This window comes from Phacochoerus africanus, chromosome 6 (assembly GCF_016906955.1).
Source record: "Phacochoerus africanus isolate WHEZ1 chromosome 6, ROS_Pafr_v1, whole genome shotgun sequence".
In the NCBI taxonomy this organism is placed as follows: domain Eukaryota; kingdom Metazoa; phylum Chordata; class Mammalia; order Artiodactyla; family Suidae; genus Phacochoerus; species Phacochoerus africanus.
In genome coordinates this window covers 78,860,498-78,886,011 of record NC_062549.1, presented here as the reverse complement: position 1 = coordinate 78,886,011, position 25,514 = coordinate 78,860,498, and the positions used below count along the sequence as shown (strand labels likewise).

Genomic DNA, 25,514 nt, shown 5'->3' with positions numbered 1-25,514 from the left:
ATGAGCCCTGTCCTTTCAGAGCTGCCTTTCCTGGCTGTTGGGTTACATCCAGGGCTCTTCAGTCATACCAGGGAGCCCTTGGTGGGTGTGGCTGCCTTCTCTGTCATTTCGGATATTCATATGTCTGCATTAATAGTCAGATACTCTATTATGCCTTCAATATTGTTTCCTTTTTTTTTTTTTTTTTTTACAATTTCTTCTTTGACCCAGGGGCTGTTTACAAAGTGTACCGCAAAATTTCAAAACATTTTTAGATTTTTAAATGATCTCTTTTCTTATTGCCTTCTAGTATGATTTCATGTGAATGGTTTCAATCCTTTGATATTCCTTGAGACTCGATTTCACCCAGTATCTAAATAACTTTAGCAAACGCGTTCCATGCACACTTCAAAGAAGGTGCAGTGTCCTTTTCCTTAGTGCAGTCTGTTCATATTGCAACTAGGTCATATTTGTCCATTGGGGATTCTGATCCTCTGTATCATTAATAATATTTTGTCTGTTTATTTTATCAGGTATTGAAATAAGTGCCTCAGTTTCCCACTATGATGGTGGCTTAATGTGTTTCTCCTTTTAAGTGTATCGGTGTTTGCCATGTATATTTAATTCTTTATTATTGGGCACAAACAGATTGAGATTTTTTAGTTTCCTGATATATGACCCTTTTACCTTTATGAAATGGCCTATGTCTCTGGACTTCTTCCTTATCTTTAAGAATTATGCCTCTATCTATTGACTAATATTTACATTGTATAATGTTTTATCTGCTTCCTTGACGTTTTCTTCATTTTCTTTGTTCTTCTCTATAACATGTGTCTGTTTTGAACTGTATATACTTTTTCTTTGAAAATCCAAAGTAGCAATCTTAGTGTTTTAATTGTTTTATTTAGTCCAGTTACTTTTAATGTAATTACTGGTATATCAGGGGTTATAGCTACCATCTTAGCATTTGCTTTCTATCAACACTCTAGTTTTTGTTTCTTATAGATAAATATTTTCTTTTAGATAATTGTAGATTCATAAGCAATTATAGAAATAACGAGAGATTACGTTCATTTTTTTACACATTTTCCAAAATGGTAACATCTTGCAAAAACTATACCACATTCTGGAAAGTGACATTGACAAAGTCCGCCTCAGTCATCTGATTTCACACTGCTGAGCGTGTGGGTCTGTGCTCAGTTCTAGAGAGTCCTAGCACATTTCATGTTCCCTACCCTCCAGCCTGGTCACAGGGCAGAAGAGCTCCATCACCGCAAGAACCCTCTCATGTCTGGTCTACACCAGGCCAGGACCACCTGACCACCTACTAATCCCTTCTTCACTTCTGATTGTTTGTCACTGTAAGAACATTATCCAAATGGAATCCTACATTACCTTACTATATTGGATTGAATTTTCTCAATCAGCATAATTCTCTGGTAATTCTTCCAAGTAGCTGCATTTTGCAGTTGCTTGTTCCTTTTTAATTCTGATAGTGTTCTAATAGTTCTAATAGTATGGATGCACCACATTAAAAAAATTCATCCCTGGAGTTCCTGTTGTGGTGCAGTGGGAACAAATCCGACTAGTATCCATGAGGATGCAGGTTTGATGCCTGGCCTTGTTCAGTGGGTTAAGGATCCAGCATTGCCATGAGCTGTGGTGTAGGTCGCAGTTGAGGCTCAGATCCTGCGTTACAGTGGCTGTGGTGTAGGCCAGAAGCTGTAGCTCTGATTTGATCCCTAGCCTGGGAACTTCTATATGCTGCTGGTACAGCCCCAAAAAGCAAAAAAGCAAAAAAAAAAAAAATCCCTTGAAGGACATCTGGGTCATCCTAGTTAATTCTAATTGAAGATACAATGAACATTTGTATATAGATTTTTTTTTGGAGGAACATGCATTTTCATTTCTTTGAGTAAATGCTCAGGAGTTCAAGTTCTTTGTTGTGTGATAATATCATGTTTATTATTGAAAAACAGACAAATTGTTTTGTAGGTGGCTGTACAATTTTACATGCCCGTCAGCAGTGTACGAGCCATCTGGTTTCTCTACATCTTTGCTGGAATTTGGTGTCATTGCTATCTGTTATTTTATCATTTTATAGGTATAAGAGACAGGTGGGCTATATCCTTGTGACTGAATTTGCATACCCTAATGGTGTTGAATATCTTTTCATGTGCTTGTTTATCACATGGAATCATCTTTGGTGAAATATCCCTTTGTCTTTTGACCATTTTGTAATCAGCTTTACTTATTTATTTATTTATATTGTTTTTACTGTTGAGATTTCTGAGTTTTACATAAAGAAAAAAGATTCCTTTGTCTCAACATTTTAGTTATTGTATTCGATTACCTTTAACTTCTTAAACTTTTTTGAAATAATTACACATTTTTGATTTTTAATATTCCCTCTTTAATATTGTTACATACACATGCTTTTACTTCGTTGTAGTTATTGCATCATATGTCTTAGTCCTTCCAGGCTGCTTTAATAGCAATAAACAGCAGAAATTTGTTTCACACAGTTCTGGATGGCAGAAGTCCTAGACGAAGGTACATAGATCATGGTCAAGTACTTTGATGAAGGCCCTCCTCCAGGTTCATAGCTGGTGTCTTTTCACCCTGTCCTCACATGGTGGGAGGGGCTCACGGTCTCCCTGGAGCCACCTGTATACATTGCTGATCCCACCGGCTAGGACTCCACCCTCATGGCTTCAGCAACTCCCCAAAGCCCCACATTGGTCTTTAGGATTTCAAAGCACAAATTCTCAGACCAGAGCACCATCCATACATGATTTAGTAGTGCAATTTATTAATTTTGCCTCTTCAAAAAATTCTAGAAACTTTGAATACTTTAATTCCATCATGCTTTCCTATCTTTGGGCATATTTCTGTTGAGATTTGAATTATAAATGTATCTTAAGTTCCTCAAGATATTTTCTTATTTTCACATAACTATTATTCGAGTGTACCTTCCCTTTACTCTTTCTGCCTCTCTTTATTTTTTTTCTTTTGGTTCTATTTTTCTTCTGCCTTAAGAACTTTCAAAAATATTTCTATTCATGGTATTTTTTAATATGCACTTTGATTTTCATCTGTTTTGTTTTTACTTTAAAATTTTTATGTAGTTGCATGATGTAGAAATGTTCAGCTAAAGCAATTTATGACAAAAAAGAAATTGTAGAGTCCAGATGACTTCTTACATTTTTATTCTTATGGCACCTCAACACAGCAAAGGCTTTTAGCAATTGAATTAATACACAATAAATGTGACAGTAATAAGCAGTTATCACCATAGCACTATTCTGAGTGATTGCACAGCAGTTCAGGTTCAAGAGCTAATTTATTGTTCACTTATTCACTCAATGAATATAGATTTAATGTCTACATGGGAGGTGTTCTATTTGCTTCTTTCCCTGATGGAGGTCACTGGCCAGAGGCAGCTGACACAGTCAGTCAGTCGGTAGGAAAGAAAAGATACATTACTGGCCAGTGAGGACAAAAATAGAAAGTAGCAGAGCTTGGTTCAAAACCTAGGATGTTACTGTTGGTTTTGCCAAAGCCCATAATTTGACCTTGGGTGATACATTAGTTCTCATATCCAGTTGCAACAAAGTTGTGGTATTGTCATCTACTGTTGTGTAGATATGAATTAAAACATCACAGTATTATTATCAGTGATAGAACAGTTTTTGTTCCTCCTATGGCATGTGTCTCATTTCAATCCTGAAGTATCCTGCACTGCAGAACATTGCAGTGTCAGAGTATCAGAATGGTTAGGTTATTAAGGAGACGAACGTGGTTGATCGTCTTAACTACAGAGAAGAAATACTGAATGGATGGAGAAACAGCTCCCTTCCATGTTGCAGGGGTGGGAGAGCAGAGGGGTGGTGCCGGGGGCACAGAAAGAGGGCCTTTCAAAGACGAAAGTGGGGGGAAGACTTAGTTGCGTGAAAGTGCGGGACTTCTGTAGGGAACAGTGAGTTACCGTGTCTAAATCAAATGAGTGGGTGAATTTAGGCTTTGGAAAATAGCTCACAAAATGGTTTGGAAGACCTGCTCACGTGCCTAACCCAACAGTTGGGCTCTGAGCTTGAACATCAGAAGCCAGGATGAGACGCGCATCAGGGCAGCACCAAGGCCGAAACTGTCCTGACGGTGATTTCATGAACCAAACTCAGCGAGGAGAGCAGATGGCTGGGATTACGAACTGGAGAGCAGCTTTTGATTTTTCCCTTTCCTTCATCTCCCCAAATAATTATAATCAAATCAAGAAAAGTGGCCCATTCTTGGAATACCGTTGGAGTCAAGCTTGCCCGCGGCTCTCCTGCAACCACCTCATTGCGGTCCGTCTGGAGAACCTAAAACTTCTGAAAAGCCTTTGCAATGCGACGGATGAGGGAGGAAGGTTGCCATCTTCTCTTGACGCACAGAGATATTAGAGGTGGGAGAGCTGCTTAAAATCAAGTGACTGGCAGTAACCACAAGGCCCTTCTCCTCTCCTGCCTTCCCCAGTATCCTGCGGTGCTCTCATCCACCCCAGCGAGAGCTTCCAAAATACAGGAGAGCCTCTCCTGACAAAGCAGCAGTGTCCCCGGGGCTGTCCCAACTCAGGAGTAGTAGAAAGGCTGCGGCACGGTCTGCAGAGCTCTGTCCATGAGTCCCCAAGGGCTCGGGCATTGCTTTCTCTCCTGGCTCCCCCCACCACTCCCCGCACGTGCAACAAGGTACTTTCACTCCACAGGTATTTGATTTTGGAGGAGTTCCCTCTGGTCTAAAGCGTGTGCTTTCTCTCCTCTCCCCTCTCTGAGCTGTTCATCCAGTTCCAACAGTGACAGGTTCAGATTATCCAACTGTAATCATTCAACTGCTTTTTTCAGCAAGTGTGTCTGTGTGTGTGTGTGTGTGTGTGTGTGTGTGTGTGCAAAGAATCACAATTTAGTCTGGGAATCCTCAAGACCCCTACAAATATTGCTAAGGTGCAATGTTTCACAGTGCTACCATACTAACTTAATGGGTGGTAATAGTTTATTGATTTTAGAGAGTATGTGAACAGTTTTTTGTTTCTTTTTCTTTTATTTTTTAACAATTACTCAAGGAATTACATTTTCTAAAAGCTGCAAATGCAACCCCAGCCCTGCAGCCCTTCCTGAGTGATGGGCTGAGGACACATTCTCAGGAAACTGTCTCTGTGCCGCCTCCACACCGCACAGCAGCAGCTGGTTCTCGGAGCTTCAGCGATGAGTGGAAGTATTTGGGTCCCACCCCTTACTCCACAAATACTTGCTGAATCTGTAAAGTATATTTTTCTCATTTTCCATGAGGAGAAATTGAGGTGCAACTAAGTGGACTGACTTGCCAATAGTCGTATTTATTCAAGAGCGGAGGCAACAATATGACCTTGGTGTAATCTGGCTGATCAGGCTATTTTGTAAGAGGTTACATGTAAGCAAGGAAACTGTTCAGATGCTTCACTTATATTCACAAAGGGTTTCCAACAAGCCAACCTAAGAAGTGGAAACAGAAGGTAAAAAGTGATAGGTGCTAGTGTGTAAGCCTGGGTTTAGAAAAGGCTGGACCTTCAGAATTATTCTATGTGGAGACTGTGACATGTGTGATTACATAGATGGCATTAACTTTAATCAGCTAAAAATATCCAGCTGCCACAATTCATTTAAAGCAGAAGGAAAAATATGTTCAAGACATGCTTTAATTTATGGTACATGAAGCAATGGTTATGATAATCAGAGAGCGGAAAGAAATGTATATTACTAAACTCAAATCCATTCTCATTTTCCATGGATAGTTGAGCTTCTGTGTTCATATTTTAAATGTCTTACTATAGAATATCAAAATTAAAGTTAAGAAATTCATATTCTTTTTGTGCTATGCTTATTTTGTTTTTGTCTTGTCACAAATTCAAAAGAACCTGATTTCACAGAGACGGACAATACATGGCATGTATTTTTAAGAGCAAACAAAAAAGAATATTGGAACACTTGGCTGTAATCGGTTGGAAGTGCTTGGTCAAGACCATGGGAGCAGGTTTCTCTAAAACGATTGATCATGTGGATGTGAAAAGTTTTGCCATGTGTCCAGTTCCAGAATCTGTCTTGTGGGACAGGGAGCAACACAGGCCTGGTGATGAGGCTGGACCAGAGAACTGCTCGTTTGGTGTCTCTGTTTGCAGAAAGGAAATCATGTGTAATACCACAAATACCTATTACATTCAGAAGCGACACAAAAGCTATTTAATAGGAAAATAATGTATAAATGTACGTTATTTACATAGCAGTTTGTATAAAAAATCTTTTCTATTGCTTCAAAATTGACTAGGATTAAAATATAGTGTGTGCAATTCTAAAGGGTATTGTGTTGCACCACAGAATAATGCTCAAACATGAAGCATTTGGCTACTTTTCATTCATTTTGGATTTTTTTTTTAATTTATTCCTCTCCATTAAGCTTATACGGAAACATGCAAGAACCTGATACAGAAAAAGAGTAAATAATTAAAATTGTAGCAACCAAGCTGCTGTAAATTCTATAGCACTTTTGTAAACAATTTAGAAAAGCATCCTTTAATTTTCTCTAACAATATCAACAAAAAACTTAGTAAGAGACCATAAAGATATTTAGGCTGGCCATTCCATTCTAAGGAAAGGTTGGTTGTTACTGAAATACACAGCAGCCACCTAAATTTAGAGCATGAATATTTATTTAGACCTGGAGAGGATCTCTGAACCCCTCGTCCCTGACCATCTTTGAGAAGATGGGTAACAACTGGTTTAACAGCTGACAAAGTGCTTCAGCCCATGATATCACATGATTTTATCCGATTCTCAGTATATGTATGTGGTCTTTTGTGATCTTTTCATTGTGCATCAGAAAAGGCATTGAAAAACGGCAAGAGGAGAGGACTGTAGTCAAAATAGTAGATAAATATCTCTATAACTTTATGGTGCACTCGGGGAAAGAATCCTTCTGCAAAGTCTTACATAATCTTCCATTTGCATACTATGTATTTTACATCTCGAAGCTCCTCTAAATGTATCTGAATCCCAAGATGCCATAATTCAAATTGTGTGTTATCTGGGTTCACCTTTTGTGTTCCATTTAAAAACGGATTTTTTAAAAAAGAGAAGTAAGCAAATATGAATTTGAAGCTACATGTATATTGTTTGAAAGAAGAGCTTTGGAACAGATAATGATGTCAAGTTGCAAACAGACAAAGAGACGATGCTTTGATCTAATTTGCTTCGACATCTCTGCAGGCAGAACGCTTTCCAAGTGACGGCGGTGGACGGGGTGTGCAGTGGGATCATCCAGTGCCTCTCTGCTGAAGACTCCCTGGACTGGCTGCAAGCAATAGCAACCAATATCTCCAACCTCACAAAGCACAACGTAAGTCGTGGTTCCAGCAATCCCTGGCGTTGTTCCCCAGCCTTGGTGAATTTCTGCCTACGTAGGTAGCTTTGCATTGACTGCTCGGTGTTCACCACTGCAGCCCCGTCGTGAATACTAGTGAGGAACACTTGTTTAAAGAGAGTCACTCTATTGTGAGAGTTTTAGCCCAAATATATAATTTCAAGTGTATTCACTCTCAAGTTTCCATCCACAAACCTTGTAACATCGGTATTAATTAAATAACTGAAAATAGACATTTTAGTATGTGGGCACTAAAGTATCTGTATCTGTAGCTATGTATTTATATAATCACCCATCTGTCTGCACCTGCATATCTACATACAATGCTTCCCTCTACCATTATATCTCTATACATAAGTGAAAGCATTTTGGATTAAAAAGGTCCTGAATTTTAAGGAAGCAATATTAATTTTCCTTTAGTGCTCTTAGACGTGCAGCTAGAAATGTTTGAAGGGGCAGGAGGGCAGGGTGACAGGAGTTGGCCTGGAGCTGGGGTAGTCCCTTCCCTATGCTGCCCAGAGACAACGCCGGAGGTGACCTGTGGGCGCAGTAAGTCACCCTGGGCCCCGCGTCTGTGTTGCTGGGAATAGCCTCTCTGCTCCTCTCTGGCTTCCTCCTCCAGCCTTTGCTTCTCCCCCCATTCCTGTCTCTTCTGTCTTTCTACTTTCTCCTCGCTGCTATTCTTTAATTTCTCCTCGTGGTCTCTAAAGGAAATAGAGACCATGGAAATATGCAAAATTATAAACCTCACTTCACTCACTGAATGTAGATGTGGGTTTTAAAGATCATTTGATCTTAAAGCTATTCTGTTTTGTTTTGCCATTTAATTTTATTGGAGTACAGTTGACTTATAATGTATTAGTTTCAGGTGTACAGCAGAGAGAATCAGTCAGACCTATGAATATATCCATTCCTTTTCCCTATATAGGTTATTACAAATTATTGGGTAGATTTTCCTGTGCTATACAGTAGGTTCTCATTAATCATCTGTTTTATACAGTAGTGCGTGTTATTGACCATTTTATTTTAAAAAACAAACTAGTTACATGCAGGCCATTGTCTTACTACAGCGCTTTGTCCATAGCTCCTCTCTGCTTCATTGGAGCTTTTAAGTCCCAGGGAAAGGCCAGCGGCCAGAACTGTTATAAGCGGACAGAGAGAAGTACCTACCTCACTCTTTCACCAACTCAGGAATGTACAAAACTCTCCTCACATAAATGACCCTCTTGACACAAATATCTTTGGACCAATTTTGCTTTGAAATCGAAGAAAGGCTGTGGCAAATATTTGACTAGGAACCATGAGGTTGCAGGTTCGATCCCTGCCCTTGCTCAGTGGGTTAACGATCTGGCGTTGCCGTGAGCTGTAGTGTAGGTTGCAGACTTGGTTTGGATCCCGAGTTGCTGTGGCTCTGGTGTAGGCCAGTGGCTACAGCTCCGATTAGACCCCTAGCCTGGAAACCTCCATATGCTGCGAGAGAAGCCCAAGAAATGGCAAAATGACAAAAAAAAAAAAAAAAATAGGAGGACCATCTGTCATTAAAGATGACTTGTTCCCAGTTTGCAGCTGTCACAAACCATGCCTTATGGCTGTGCCCATGTTAGGGGGGGCAGGGCCACTGAGTGGGTTGGGGGCACAGGGTAGGTACATTTCCATGTTTCCCAAATGACTGTGAGCTGACCCCCTTCCTTCCAGGGCCTGTGGTCTCTTTCCACAGATCACCTCGGCGCTCAGCGTCAGCCTGCTTTGCGTGCTGGTTATTAGGGTGTGAAATTGTGTCTCCTTGTGTTGTCAATAAAAGCAGGTGGATTGTTTCTATGTCCCCAAATAGGCACAGACACACCAAGCTTCCCAGGAGCATCACCCCACACACAGCCCGTTAGGCACGTCTGACTTGGGCAAGAGTAACCCCCCCCCCCCAGAAAAAACCCTCAGTCTTTCATCGTATTGGAATTTCAGAAAAGAACAAGAGGATTCAGATTGACCCAAAAAACTCCAAAAACAAAAAAACAAGGCAGAGCTCCTCTGAGGGTCATCTTCTCTTTCTTACGCTTTACAGCCTTATTAAATATAAATATAAGGATATTTACAGGGTTAAAGAAAAACTTCTCCTGAGAATATTGTTTCTATGTCATCACATACAATAATTAGAGAGCCTGAAATAAGCCAAGATCTTATAATTATGAGAAAAGTATTTTTTAAAATAACAGACTGTTATTTTATTTTATTTCATTTTCTTTTTAGGGCTGCAGATGCGGCATATGGAAGTTCCTAGGCTAGGGGTGGAATCCGAGCTACAGCCGCCGCCGGCTTCACCACAGCCACGCGGAATGCGAGCCACCTCTGTGACCTACACCACAGCTTAGGGCAACCAACGCTGGCTTCTATTGTTTGAGTCCTCAGACCCCTTCAAAAATAACTAACTTGTAACGATGTCGCAGGAGAAGTCGCGGTGACCGCTGAGCTAAAGCCCCTCCAGGCCTTTGCGGGGAAGGGGGGTGTCTGTGGGCTCCTTGCCGGCGCAGGCACGGGGGAGCCTCGGAGGCCATGGACGAGGGGATGGAGCGGAGACCGCAGGTGGGAGGGACCACGGACGGGAGACTCCAAAGCACATTGGAGTTTTCAAGGATGACCTTGCAGAGGGGTGTTTGCAGCGTGGAAAGCGTGGGCTTTGGCGCCAGCGGACCGACTGTGGAGCTGTCCCTCCACCACAGCCCCCGCTCTGGGGTCCTGCCCCACAGCCCTCTTGCCAAACAGATGCTGCAAACTTCAGCCTCAGCGAGGGTTATGTGAAAAATGGCTGTAGACATCCTGGCCCTTAAGTGATGCTGGAGCACGTGCCCTTTTTCTTCTCTCCAGCTGCACGCTAAATTAAATGACTTAGTCTATAAGCCACCAATAAATGGCCAGATCGATTTGTTTATTGTATGTGAGGTTGCACATCTTTGTTTTGTCCAGTTGTCATTTGAGATTCTTCATCTTCTGAAAGATGGTTGTTTGGACGACAGGATGTTGATAAAATGGGACAAAATCAGTTAAAATAAATGTCCAGTAGTGACTAGACCATTAAGCAGCCATGATTTCTGGCAAAGCCAGAGGCCCCCTCAGTTCCCTCATCTTTAAAAGTGAGAAACAGGGGAAGCAGATAAAAGGCAGAGCTCTCTTTCAGCCGGTGTTTCATGGATCCAGCCTCTCCAATCCCTCTCTATTGCTCCAGCACTAAAATAAATCCTGATTGATAAACAGAATTTCTTGTTACTTTTCTACTAAGGCGATGGAGTCACCTCTCGTCTAAAATCTTTCATATACATCCTCCGTGTGCTCTGCCTTCACTGGGATGTAATGTGTCACTTGAAATACATCACTTTGTGTGTGTGCAGATTATATATAGTTATCTGCTTCTGTTCTTCAAGGTTCATTGAAAATTAGTGCTTTTTTAAATGAGAATGTATATGTGAGATTTTCAAAATATATAATCCATATTTTATTATGTGGAAGAGAATATATTCTTTCCCAAAAATGTCTATATCAGTTGAGAATGTTTTCATTAACAATAGAAAAACTCTACGTACCGATGGGGTAAATAGTTGGAGTTTTTCCCCCAAACGGAAAGACTTTTGGGTGGTAACACTTGCTGGAAGCCCCCCTCTGCCCAGAACCCATCCTCTGTCCCCATACAGTATTGCTGCTATCATCCGCTCCCCTGAGAGTGTTGGCTTTAACCTTATGTGACCACCTCAGAATCACATCAGGGCTGCAGCAGCACAAACATCACTTCAGAGTTCAGAGCAGGAAAGAAAGGGGAAAAGGATAAGTAGCAGGAGCCACATCTCTTCCCTTTAACTAAGATAAGAGAAAATTTCCCCCAAACCCTTCATTGGACAAATAAACTCACTTCTTATGGGGTGGGTGGCTGGGCAGTAGGATTGCTCTGCTCTGCCTTTTCTAGCATTTGTAGTGGATACAACCGAGAAAGGAATATGTGAATGGCTTTTGAGTTAGATAACCAACAATATCTACTTCTTTGCTTAATACTAAAAACATTTATTTTAAAGAAAATGCATGGACATCCAACACCCCTGTGATTTTTGTGGGATGATCACAGTCCTTCAGAATTCACAGACTCACAGACACCCCCCCCCATCACTCGTCTGAATTCATGGAGGAGGAATTTCCCCATCCTCCTGTATTTTACCCATTTACCTGCAAGAGCAAAAAACTTGTTCAAGAGCCATATTTAATCCACAGAAATCTGCTCTATTAGATGGCAAACACTTGCAAGTTGAAAAAAAGGAATTTTTCCCCCATAATTCTGTTGGTTGTGAAAAGCTAAAGAAAAAACTTCTTTTATGTCTGCTGCATTAAAAAGACTCGACAAAGCTTGTAGGTGAATTGAAAGTCATTACAAAATAAAGCAGGAAGGAGACTTACCACAAAGGAACCAAAGTCTGTGATCAGAGAGTGCGGTATGGTTCTGACAGGCATGGGCGTCACTTGGGGAGACTCTTTCTTCCTTTTTATAGCTGCTGACATTTCTGAGTCCTTAGATGCACTTTAGTGCCAGTGTGTTGTTTTCTGCATTGTTCCTTCTCACACACCAAAATATGAACGGCGGAGATGCAGGTGTCAACCCAAAACAGATTACACAGAGTGAAATCAGACAATGGCAGAGTCACTAATTCGAAAGAAGGAACACAAGGGCCAGTCCAGGCATTTTATCATATGCATATTTTTTTATAATCATGTTTCTGCTTTTAACATGATTGGCGTTTATTTGGGCATGTCGTGTCAGGAGGGATTTCAATAAAAGAACTAACCTATTTTGTCTCTTAGAGAACTACTCACCGAAAGTTAAAATTCTTAAACAATTTTTGATATTGGAAAATACTAGCTGATGTTTATTTGCTGGATCCGAAACATCTGCTCTGATGTTTACGGAAAAATGCAGCCATGATCAGATGGGCCGTTTACTGGACAGTTTGCCGGCTCCCACCTCTGGCGGGGCTCCCCATGCCTGACACCATCCCTGTCCCCACTTGGGCCGGTCTTCCTGGCCACAGCACTCCTGGTTCCTGATGTTCCAGGTCTCAGAGCTGCAGGAGCTGCTCAGGGGCCCCACCCTGACACACCCACCCCTCCCGCTTGCCAGCACTAGCCAGGTGGCCTTCCCTGTGTCCCCACTCCCTGCCATAGGGGAGTAGCTGAGCCGATGGGCCACCAGCTGCCCTCAGACACTCAGCAGCTCAGCAGGAAGGTGGGGTGTTTGCCCCCCATGGGAAGTGAAAGTCCAGGGCCAGAAAGAAGCTAATAGACGGCCTGCCTTCCCCACCCAGTGCACCGGGTGGAAACGCGGCAACTCCATGCGGCTCTGACGCTGCATCACCAGGGGAAGAGCACTGTGGGGTTGAGCAGCTGTGCCAGCTTAGCGACACGGGCTACTCGCCACCTGACACTTGCTTTCTGCACTCTGGCCTCGCTCGGCTTTACCTTTCCCTCCTGCTTCCTTGGGACTGGACCTCCCCCCGGGGTAACAGTTTATTAGCATGTATGGCTTTTCCGTGTGCTCTGTTTCTCAAGAAGTAAGGTCGGGGACATTTCCTACCTCTGAACATTGGCTGCAGGGCCTGGAGCAGTGCACAGCGCACGTGCGCACCCAGTGGCAGAGGTGTGTGTGTATGTGTGTGTGTGTGTGTGTGTGTGTTGGGGGGTATAGTGTGATAAGTGCACAGATGACGCTCCAAGGAAAGCAGGCAAGAGTTCATTTTAGGTTGGCAGTCACTGGATGGAATGTTCCAGTACGATTCAGGAAAACACACACACACACACACACAGGAGTTCCCATTGTGGCGCAGCGGAAACAATCCAACTAGGAACCATGAGGTTGCGAGTTTGATCCCTGTCCTCGGTCAGTGGGTTAAGGATCCAACATTGAGGTGAGCTGTGGTGTAGATTGCAGACACGGCTCGGATCCTGAGTTGCTGTGGCTGTGGTGTAGGCTGGCAGCTACAGCTCTGATTAGACCCCTAGCCTGGGAACCTCCATATGATGCTCCTGTGGCCCTAAAAGGACAAAAGGCAAAAAAACAAAAAACAGAAACTGGAGCACGCATATTATTTTCTTGAACAAATCTGGAGAGTCCCATTTAAACAAATTTGATGGCATAAGCTTGATCTGGAAAAACAATTTTCATTGAATGGTATTTTAAGTAAATGTTTTGCAAAGAAGTGTCATTTAACTTCAGTCATACATTTTATGTCATTCATAGAACTAAAATTACATTTGGGGAAACTAAAAAATGCAAAGCTAGATAGTACCCACTTGAAGACGATGCTTCATATAAAATACTGTTAGAATTTGATAGCAGTCCTTCAAAACCGGTAACAAGCCTAATTTCACAAAGTATTCAATACCGGCCTTTTGATTGTTAATAACATGTTTAGGGATCTATGTCTCCATTTCCAGACTCTCCTGATTTTAGCTGAAGGCACCAATAGTTTTAGAGATTTTTTTTTTAGCCAATTCCTCACCAGAGCAAAACTGCTTTGAAATGACAGTAGGTATATAGGAAAGATATGAATATTCTCATATTTTATTTTCTTTCATAGTGTAAGTGACATGTGCCCTGTAAGTCTGTTCTTGTATATGAGTCATTTGCCGCTTCTGCAATTTTGTGCCCCAAGTTCATCAGATTTCCTCTTAATGCATATTTATCAGTAAGACAAAGGGAACTTCAGCTAAAAAAAGGAAAAACAAAATAATTCAACAAAATAATTTCTAAGTGAAAACAGTCTCTGTTTCTCTAGAAAACCAATGAAAAATAAGAATTGGTTTGAATTAGTAAAAATTTTGTTGAACAAAGGTTTTATGTATTAAATGTCTTTTGTGTAAATCCAATATTCAATTTCATTCAGCTTTTAAAGTTTGTTTACAACTTAATACAGAAAAAACTCTTTCTCTAAAAATTTATTTTAAAGTCTTATCACGTGTCACTTAATATATTGTCTTAAATTACATATTTATTTTATTTGAGGTCTTGACAAAATATTTTGACATATATACTTTATCCTTTAGTCTTTGAATATTCCATTTCCTCTATTCTCTTAAATGTTAAAATAAATTGAATATAATATGATTTCAAAGTCAAAACAGAAATTACAAAAAGTTGCCTTCTATATTTTTGGTAGATTTTCATTTAACATTGTGTGGAAACACAGGCTTTTCATTTCCCATTAAAGAGAAAATCATTAGATGGAAATGTTTTTGAAATGCTTACACAGGAAATTTGGGATAATTTTGATGGTCAAAATTTTAAAAAAAACTTTCATAATTGATGTTTGTTATGCAATGATTTTAGTATATCAATATGCATATCAGTTTACAATCACACGCTAAAAATAGATTCTCATAAGATTTGGGGCATCTTGTGTGATTTTATTCTCACTTTTTTTTTTTATTATTGCAGATTAAAAAAATCAACAGAAACTTTCCTGTAAACCAGCAGGTAAGATGGAGAAACACCTGCAAAGCCAAATCATGTATTTCTTCCATTTTATCTATTATAGAAGTCCATCTTGATTGCGCTTCATTTTCATGTGGAAATAATTGGTACTATCTTTGCCATTTCAGGAATATACATAATCTATTTTCTTTCATATTATGTAATATATCTGTTTTCAATAATATGAAAACCAGTTTTAAGAGAAGCTTTTTATCTAAGGGAATTAAATCAAAACTATTTTGACAAATAATTATATTCGTTTGAATACAATTTTGGATACCTTGGACAGCTATTTACATAAGATAGTTTTATTGTAGCTTAACGTTTAGGAGCCCTCTGCTGAACTGATCTAAAAGTTAAAGGGAACTTTCAAAATTGGCTGACAGTATTTAAAATGAGTCTAAACCAATGCATGGGATGAAAATCATGTCTGATTAATCAAGCTGAGAATTTAGTTGCCTTATTAGACTAGTCGCTGATTGTAGAAAAAAATAATTGATTATGAAAATAGCTGTTTCCACTTCTTTCTTATGCTAAATGTAACTTTTATTGCTTTCGCAAAGGCAAACTTAATCCCCAACATTAATTAGAATGAGAAAAGGAGGTGGGGCTCAGTTTGTGAATGCAGATGGTCACCTGCCAGGCTGTGACAGTGGAGCTCCGTTGGGGGACTCAGAGGTCTCACTCTTGACATCAACCCCAACTCGCAGAATCTAAGTGCCTGTGATATCTATTCATAAATGCACACCAAGCACAAGTTAATTTCCACGGTGAAAGTTTTTAAAGAATCTTCAACTTGTTAGAACTCAGTTACTTTTCTTAGCTAAGCATCAAGTCTGTCACCTGTAGCATTTGTGCAAGCTCAACCCTCTTAATCTTTATTTTTGAAAATTACATGATAACAAAGGTAAATTCTCAACAGTGTGTCAAATGTGAGTGTGTTCTTCGCAATAGAGTTGATGTCCTGGTGTATCTTGTATCATGAACCAGGCTACTGGCCCAGGTGGCCCGCGTGTCCTGTGTGACGGAACCAGTAGTGAGGACAGCGCAGCTGTGGGGGTGCAGGGTGCCTCCAGCTCTGACCGGTGGTCCCCCATAGCAGAGGGGACCCTGCCCCCTCCTTCAGGCCCCAAGGCACCTGGGCCCCGTAATGCTCGGGAGGGGTGTCTGTGTCTCCCGCCTTCCGCAGCAGATCCTGGCTGTGTTTGGGGCCCTTGTTCAGGGGTTGAGACCAGCTCCAGCCCAGAGCAGCCAATCCAGGAGCTCTGGGTAATGTTTGGGGGGTCCCCTTATAGCTTTCATCCTGACCCAGGTCGCAGGTGACTCTGATGCCAGGTGTGCACAGGTGACCTCTTGGTCGTTAAGGATAAACTATTCAGATGGAAGAGTCAGGGCCCCGGAATGCGTGAGGGAGTTTGTAAGGCCCAGGGCTAGACACAGTCATCGGTCCTCGTATAGTCAGATGTATGAAAATGTAGATCTATGCATTTGGAGAATTCCTGCCAAAAATGTAAATAAGGATGTTTCTTTAAAATGACTCAATATTTGTCACCTTCCCTTGCCCTTTCAGCCCTCAACATGTGAAATATTACTAATTCCTGTAACTTAATGACGATGAATGTTTCATAAGCACGACTACCCCATAGCTGTGCCTGATTGATGGTGACAGCGACAGGGAACACTTCCTCCTCGCTCCCCTCAGTGACCTGTGACATTCCTCACCACCTCTACATTTACCTGGGTTTTGAATGACACTGAGTGAAGTCAATAAGAATCTGAAACACTTGCATATAGAATAAATCATAATGAAACTGTTTCTAACCCACTTATATATAATAAACACAGGTAAGTATTAGCATTCATGACTTTTTATTTGCTGGCCTTTTAATGTTATTATTGTAGTGAAATTTTATTTCACATCTCTTAACATCTCACAATTTTGAAATCATAATGAATTCTTCTTGGCACTTTAAAAAACTGAAAAATAGATTTCCCCTGACTACTGTCCACCACGTAAATGAAGTGTTTCTGGAGATAGGGTTGGTTTACAGTTCAGGATGCCTGTCTCTGCACAGCAGGAAACGCTTACCTGAATAGTATGATAGCTACGCGTTAGCAGATCAGGGCGCATCCTCTTTGTAAAACCTGAGCCACCTTAAGGAATAAAAGTTGAAAATCATATATAATCTCATTTCTCATCCAGGTTTAGACCTTCAAATGGGACTCTTATCTTGGACCAGCAGCTTTCATCTCATATCTCTTCCTAAGTCAATTTTAGGTAGTGATCTTGGAAGTTCAGATAAATATAAATATATATGTTGATATGAATACTTTTTATGAAGTACCTCAGGCATGTGTGAAAGTATTTAAGTGCCCTCACTTCCCCAGGTCTCAAAAACGACAAAAAGATGTCATCTAAGATATGATGGAACAGAAGCCTCTGCTTCCCGGGGGATTCGGTTTTGACCTTATGCTGCCTGTGTGGTGCAGGTACCCTGACCAGAGAAAGTAAAATAAAAATAAAGCACAAAGGGGTCTGGAACTGGAGGATGGATGTCACTTGCTATCCAGCAGAGGGCAGTGCTGCCCCCCAGCTCTCTAGGGACACCCCACACTCTGGCCAGAACACATGAGACTTCCAGTAAGACCACCTCACCAAAGGAGAGGTTTTAATCAAACGTATAAACTATATGAGGAAATAAACCATTACAAAGGGAAGCATAGTGTGGAGATTAAAGAACAACCCATGACAATTTTTAATTATCACGTGAGTTTTTAAAAAAAATAAGGGAGTGTACATTGTAAGTCAAGAAGGTGATGGTGTCAAAAAATGTGGATTTGCAAAAGAACCCAAGTTCAAAAATGAATAAAACATGAGTATATTTAAATTTATAATCAATAAACCAGTTGAATAATAGAAGAGATAAGCCTGTAGTTGGAAGTAGTATAATGAGGTTATCCTCAGAATGCAGCACACAGCAATGGGTGAAAATATGAAAGATAATCTAAGAGTTGACATTTAGAGTGAGAAGCTCCAAAAAATTCTGCTGCAAGACTGGAGAAAATATGTGAGAGGCAGTGTAAGAAGAGAGACAATGGCAAAGAGTTTCTATAAGTCTTGCGATTAAAGACCCACACCAGCCCCTGAGCATGATGAAGAGAAACAGATCCACACCCACAAAGGACCAGAGGCAGCCTAACCATCCTGTCAGCCAGATGCTGAGCAGCCATCCAAAGATGAGCCAGGCTCCTGGTACTGACCTAGATGACGGTGCAAAAAACTTGGTGCCGATAGCAGAGTGCAGAACTGGGCGTAAGCAGCCACTGCTATTTGATAAAGAATGACACGTACCCACACTGTGGGACAGGCACAGAACATCTCAGGAAGATGCCCAAGGATCTGGTAAAGGTGTCCGTATCTGGGAAGAAGTATTACTGCCCAGACTTTCTATCCCGAGGAACCCTGCGCGCAGGACCCCCGCCCTGGAGCCCTTCCCCTGCGACCTCACTAACTCTCTTAGGTTACGCTCCAGTTCCCACGCTGCACATTCCATATTTGTTTTGATCTCAGATGTGGTCGAATCTATCCTCATTCTCCTTACATTCTCTTTTACGACTTTGTCTACTGGACTCAGCTCTGTTCTTTGTATTTGCTGGACACCTCCGGCTTTTGGTCTTCTCTGTGGGATAGCTGGAGAAACTGTGTGCTTGCCATTTTTAAGATGTGTTTCTAATGGTATGTGTGAGGTTGAGCATCATTAAATCACATTGGCGTATCCTTTCATATACCTTTCTTTACATTGTGACATGTTCCTATTTTCTTGTTATTGTTTTCTTTTTTATTTGTAAACACCACATAGTCAGTACAGGAAGGGAATTTAACCTTTGTATTTTTATGTAGCTTAAGCTAGCAACCTTCTTTAATGGATTATAGGATTTGTGTTAGATTTTATCAGTTCATGATTAGTCAAAAAAAAAAAAAACCTCATCACTTATTTCTAATAATGTTATGTTCTTATTTTTGCCTCTAAACAGCTGGCTGCTATAGGCCCTTAAGCACGTTTCTCTTATTGAGGTTACCTTCACATCCTGTCTTTTTCACCACTAACCCATCATTCCTCTTTCAGTCCAGAGAGGGGTTATAAGGGAGCATGAGGGAGCTCTGGGGGGTGATGGATGAGTTCATTATATTGATTGTAGGGATGGTTTTATGCATTCATACATATGGCAAAACTTATCAAACTTTACCCTTTAAATATGTGTGCTTTATGGCTTATAAACTCAATGAAGCTAAAGCCATTTTAATTATTAAAATGTCTGAAAATCCAGGTGCAGCCCTAAAAATCTAAAAAAAAAGGCTGAATATCATTCATCTTAGTTATTGCCTCGTCTTGAAATTACAATAGTGTCTTTCCTAGCTCACTTTTTGTTCCGAGTGACTTTCCCAGCCCCTCTCTACATGCGCAACACATCCATCTGTTTCCTCAGTACAATTTTAATCAGATATATTTGTAAAGTGAACTTTGGCTTCAAATGGTAATTTTATTGAAAAACTGGAAAAGGAGCATGGTGGTCCTGCTATTAAATTGCTCAATGATACTCAGTTGAGTGTAAAATTAGGCTAATTTCCTAAGGCACTAGAGTCGTACAGAAAGCAGACCTGTGTCACAGTGCTTCATGCACCCAAAGCATTTGTCATGATTTATTTATAATTTTGGTCATTATTAACCAAAATTCCTCCATCCTGAAGCACACTATTTTATTCCCATAAAATGCCGTTTTACAGTTAATATCTTCTGTAATTACCAAAGAGAATGATTATGGAGAATTAATTCATCATGAAAATATTAATATAATGAGCCTTCTTTATATCAAGTGCTATGTAAAATAGTGTTATTAAATCCTAATAGTTTAAATAAAGAAAAATTATACCCATTTACAATAAATAAAGTATTATCTCAAGTAGTTTATCTTATAAAAATAGCATTCATTTTTGACGGGCTATAAAATCCTGGAAACAACAGAGGAAAAAGTCACTAGTAGTCTCTAGCTGTGTTGGGAGAGCTAAGAAATTAAAGGACACATTAAAAACCATTTTTTATTGAAGTATAGTTGATATACAGTGTTGTGTTAGTAAGAATCCATTTTTAAAGTAACATGTAAGAAGACAGAGCAGTAAGGGCTTCCAGACATTTGCTTCTCCATAAAAGCAACAACAACAAAAAAATGGCAAAATAGTCTGAATCATATTTTTCACAACTGTGGAAATTCATCAAAGGTTTGCTGAACCCAGGGAACATTTATTCAAGAACAAAGAGTTGAGTCTTTATAGGAACAGTGATCTTTGTGGCATTTTAATTGATGTAGTCCCAATCCCGGTTTCTAGCCGTCAGGTAGCCTTGAGAATAATGGTCCCTGGCCCCATCCCAGGGCTGTGTTCTCTGAACCATTGGTTGTCTAGTCTCAGTCAAAGCATTATTTAAAGTCAGCTAGCTCCAAATTTATAATAGAATAAGATCCATGTTTGTTTCGTTCCTTTTTAGCTTTATTGAAGGTGTGTATGTGTGTCCTTTTTAAACAAAATAGTCCATTGGTGGGAAAGGCGATTCATTTTATTTTGTATTTCAAATCCCAAGATTTTTTCACCTGGAGGGACAATTTCTTTTCATTTTTCACATACTCAACTTATGAACATTGACAACAAATCATAGAATCTCATAATCTAGGCGTAAAGAGCCTGTTAAGTTTTAGTCCATTTTGCAATATTTGGTGACAAAATATGCTGGTATTTTATGATTTAAAGGAGAATTCTCCTCTAAAAAGTAATATTTCCATACAAATTAACTCTTGTATGAGCAACTACCTTATAAATTGTTGTGAAAAGAGAGTGGCAGAGCTTTCATTACAAAAAAGACTGAGGTCTAAAAAGTATTTTACAGTCGAGCTAAAGATATCCACACATAGTTATGAAAAAATAATCATTACAATTAAGACAAAATGAACTATATTTTAGAAATCTTGGAAGAGTGTTTTTTAAATGGTACGAAGCTTTTTGTTTATGTATATTGTATTTATACACATATATTAGCTTCATTATTGAAAGAGCTGTCTTAATTTTCATTTACTTTCTTTACTAAAGATGAAATTTCAGAATCCTGAAGAGAGGAGGAACATGTAATATGAACCAAAATTGGTCTGTTTCTGTTATACCCATATACACATGTACTTGCACAAACTGACCAAAACATGTGTGGATGGATGGATGGATGGATGGGTGGATGGATGGGTGGATGGATGGATGGACAGACGGGTGGACAGATGGATAGACAAATAGATATATAGGTGATAGATAGGTTAGATAGATACAGTCTATAGTGTATACAACCGTTAATATTAAAGCAGAGGTGTTGATGGGAAAAGATATGGGACACCGAGTTATGACGTGAGAACCAGTGTAGGTTCAGCTGAAATGTCATAGCTCAAATTCCAGGGAATCTCTTCACCAGCAGAAGAAGTGCCTCCACCCACACAGCAGCCCCTCACAAAGAAAGCTCATCAGGACCCGCCCTCGATCCTGTTTCCTGGGCTGCCATGGTATTTGGCTCTCTGTGCCTTCCAGTTTGAGGACAGAATCCAGCCCGAGAGGGGATGGCCTGACATTTCTCAAAGTCAGGTGTGTCCCCCTGGCCAACAGTGCTGTCAGGTCTCTTTTTATTTCTTCTGACTTTTGATTATTTCTTCTATCTCTTATTAAGGGGGTAATATCTACATCGCCAACTCTCACTCCTGGGTGTTTTCCTTTTATTTCTGTCGTTTTGCTTCATTATGATGGGTTTCTGTTGTTAGGGACATTTATAATTGTTATGCATTCATAAGATAGTGACTTTTTTTTGTCATACTGGATTGAGATGTTTTTCTCTCCCTTCCTTCCGCTTGCTTGCTTGCTTTGCTTGCTTGCTTTCTCTCTTTCTTTCTTTCTCTCTCTCTTTCTTTCTCTCTCTTTCTTTCTCTCTCTCTTTCTTTCTCTCTCTCTTTCTTTCACTTTCTTTCCTTCTTTCTCTTTCTTTCTAGGGCCGCACCCATGGCATATGGAGGTTCCCAGCCTATGGGCTGAATTGGAGCTGTAGCTGCTGGCCTACACCACAGCTGCAGCAACACAGTATCCAAGCCATGTCTGCAACCCACACCACAGCTCATAGCAATGCCAGATCCCTGACCCACTGAGTGAGGCTAGGGATTGAACCTGCATACTCATGGATACTACTCGTATTTGGTTCCACTGATCCACAGCGGGAACTCCGAGATGTTTCTTTTACTCTATATTAAAGTCTATTTTTTCATCCCTTACAATTACTATTATCTTTATTATTACTATTATTCTTTTCTAATCCTTTGCTTCCAAGCTGTTTTATACTGGTGAAGCTAAAGCATATTTTTCTGGAGATCATAAAGTTTTTTTTTTTTTTGTCCAGTCTGACAATGTCTGCATTTGATTAAAGAGTTTCACTCAGTCACGTTTAAAAAAAAAAATCATTAATATATTTGGATGAATATCTGCCATTTTGCTATTTGTTTTGTAAATATTGCAGGTCCTTTTATTTTATTTCTTCTTAGTTCCTTATCTATGTTAAGCATATTTTAATGTAGAATTTTAATTTCTATGTTGTTGATTTCTGTTGATTTTAATATGTTTTGATTTTTTTAGAATTTAGTCTTGAGATTCAATTATTCATCTTTAAATTACCACAATTCACTTCCACTTTATATGGACCTGATATTAGTATTACATAGAAACTTGGCTGTATTTTAATATAAATAATTTTAAATCCCTTACTTTGTATTATTATTGTCATATATATGACATACATGTTATAAATTTAAAAATACAGTGATACAATTACCGCTTTAAATAAGTTCATATAATTTCTGAGGTTATTGAAAGAAGATCTGTAAGTAGTAACATATTGCTACTTCCCATGCTCTTTAGTCTTTCCTGTAGATACTGGTTTCCCTTTGGCAAATCCTTTTCCTTCATATTGCAGGACTTTCTTTAATACTTCCTGTAGGGAATGTCTGCTAGCTGTGAATTATCCCACTTCTTTATCTGGAATTTTTTTTTTTTTTTGTCTTTTTGCCTTTTCTAGGGCCGCCCTCGCAGCATATGGAGGTTCCCAGGCTAGGGGTCTAATCAGAGCCATAGCCTCTGGCCTACGCCAGAGCCACAGCAACGCAGGATCTGAGCCTCGTCTGCAACCTACACCACAGCTCACGGCAACACTGGTTCCTTAACCCAATGAGCAAGGCCAGGGATGGAACCTGCAACCTCATGGTTCCTAGTTGGATTCGTTAACCACTGCGCTACAACAGGAACTCCTCTCTGGAAATTTTTTATTTTGCCTTTGCTCTGAAAAATAGTTTGGTTGGATAAAGAAATATGGGTTGACCTTTTTTATTTGTACCCTTCATTACTTAGAATATTGAATGTTTTCAATGTATCATTCCACAGTCTTCTGGCATCCAGTTTTTAATGGAAAGTTAGCTCTTGAGGTTTTCCTACATGTAATAAAAGTTTCTCTGCTTTCAGTATTTTCTCTTGTCTGTGTCTCTCAGAAGTTTAATTTATGATGTGCCTAGATGTATATCTCTTTGTATTTATCCTACTTGGAGCGTGCTAAATATCTTGGATTTCTAAGTCACTGTTTTCCCTGGATTTTTGAAAGTTTTCAGCTATTGCTTCCTTGAATAATAATATCAGCCCCCTTTCCCTCACTACTGTCCTTCTGGGACTGTCATTGCATGTATACTTATATGCTTCACACTGTCTCTTGGATCTTGAAATCACTTTCATTTTCTTCAACCTTATTATTTCTGTTTTTCGAATTTGATAATTTCTATTTGTCTATGAGTTTATTCTTCCTTCTTTCTTCCTTTTCCTGTTTTCTGTTCTTTTCTACTCTAGAAGTTCCACTGGGCTCTTTTTTAAAATAATTCCCATTTCTCTACTGAGGTTGCCTATTTGTTGAGGTAGTACAATGCTGTTTTTCCATTAATAAATTATTCAAACATAACTATAATATCTTTTATTAATAGATTTTTTTGGACAAATCTATCATGATTTTTGTTCAGAGTCGGTTTTTATTGACTGCTTGCCGTCTCCCACTCCACCTCCAGGAATGAGTCAGTAACATTTTTCTTTGTGTGTGTGTATGATAATTTGGGGTTGGAAATTAGGCATTTTGGATAACACACTTTATCAGCTCTGTCCTTAGATGTTTCTGACAGTTTACCTATTTTATTTGATTGTCACATGCCTAACATAAACTGCAGATCTGTCTCCCTTGAAGTTTGCAGCCATCTCTGTCTCTGTTCAGTTTTTTTAACTCTTATTGTTATTTTTTGCTGCACTGCCAGGGAGTAACTTTAAATCTTTGTACTTTAATGGCTACTCAGCAATTTGGGAATCCTTGTCTGAAAACTCTGAAGCCTATAGGCGTCCACTGTCCGCCAGTCAGTCTGTTAGACTGAAGAGTGTATTCATATTTTCCTTGAGCTCTTGCATTCATCACTGAGAATGTACCCCTTGTAGAGGCCAATGATAAAGCGCTATATGTGTTTCAAAATCCAAATGAAATAGTATGAGTTCAGTGATTTTGTTACCATCAGGTGAAATACATAAGGAGACAGAAAACGTTTGAAGGTGCATTTTAGCTATATTCTCCCATATTTTAATGAATTGGTGAAAACAGTTATTTTGTGAAGCACAGATATAAACTGATTTAATCAACATTTATTTTTATAAACACTGTTACTCTAATACATTTAAACCTTCAGACATTGTCCTATACTATTGGTGAGAGTGTGAATTGTTACAAAATTTTTGGAGGACAGTTTCATATTATGAAAATTTAAACTGCACATATCATTTGGCTCAACAATTCTTTTTTAAAGGAGGTTGTTAGAAAAAAAAATTACGTGTAGTAGAAATACAAAGACAATTGTCCCACTGATATGGAAATGATTACCTAAATTTGTTAGTTATTTTTAATTGCTTAATGAGCAATGACCTATACTGAAATTTGCATTTTAATTACATAATCCTACCCACTGAGGCATGAGTTAATTTTAATCACAGTTCAAACAACAGGCAGATTCAGGAGAATGACTGAAATGGATAGGCTTGATGTGTATTTGTTGTAATGACAGAAGCTAAACTTTTAAATGAAGCTTATTTTGTATTTCTTATGCCGTGCTTAATAGCTTATTTTGTCCCATGAATAAAACAAAAAAGCCATCCGTGTATTGAAGCCTATGTAAAATATAATATTAATACTTACAATAAAAAGCTTACAGAGTTACGATGATGTAATAAGATTGTCAGAGGTGTTGAGGAGCAGTTTTCTCTGGAGAAAATAATGTAGTATATTTAGAAGTTCATAGGTAGTGACTATGCTATATGATAATACATTAGAAGGAAGAAAAATCCAGAAACAGAACGGACCTGTGGCTGGAGGAAGAAAAAGGCTTTTTAGTCTATTTGGACACTTGAAGCAGCTCAGGGAAAGCCTCCTGAGTTCGCATGTAGAGCTCTTGCCCTGAACCTTTCACGGGG

At 39.5% G+C, this 25,514-nt stretch overlaps 1 protein-coding gene across 6 annotated transcripts in view; it reads left to right on the top strand.

Annotated features, from left to right (window-relative positions):
* The window catches only part of SNTG1 (syntrophin gamma 1), a 452,524-nt gene that overhangs the window by 352,204 nt on the left and 74,806 nt on the right, over window positions 1-25,514 (top strand). For all 6 annotated transcript variants that reach the window (XM_047783939.1, XM_047783941.1, XM_047783938.1 and 3 more), the window contains 2 exons: window positions 7,254-7,383; window positions 14,870-14,908. In XM_047783939.1, the coding sequence (XP_047639895.1) occupies window positions 7,254-7,383; window positions 14,870-14,908 (169 nt within the window). The remainder of the gene's footprint in view (window positions 1-7,253; window positions 7,384-14,869; window positions 14,909-25,514) is intronic.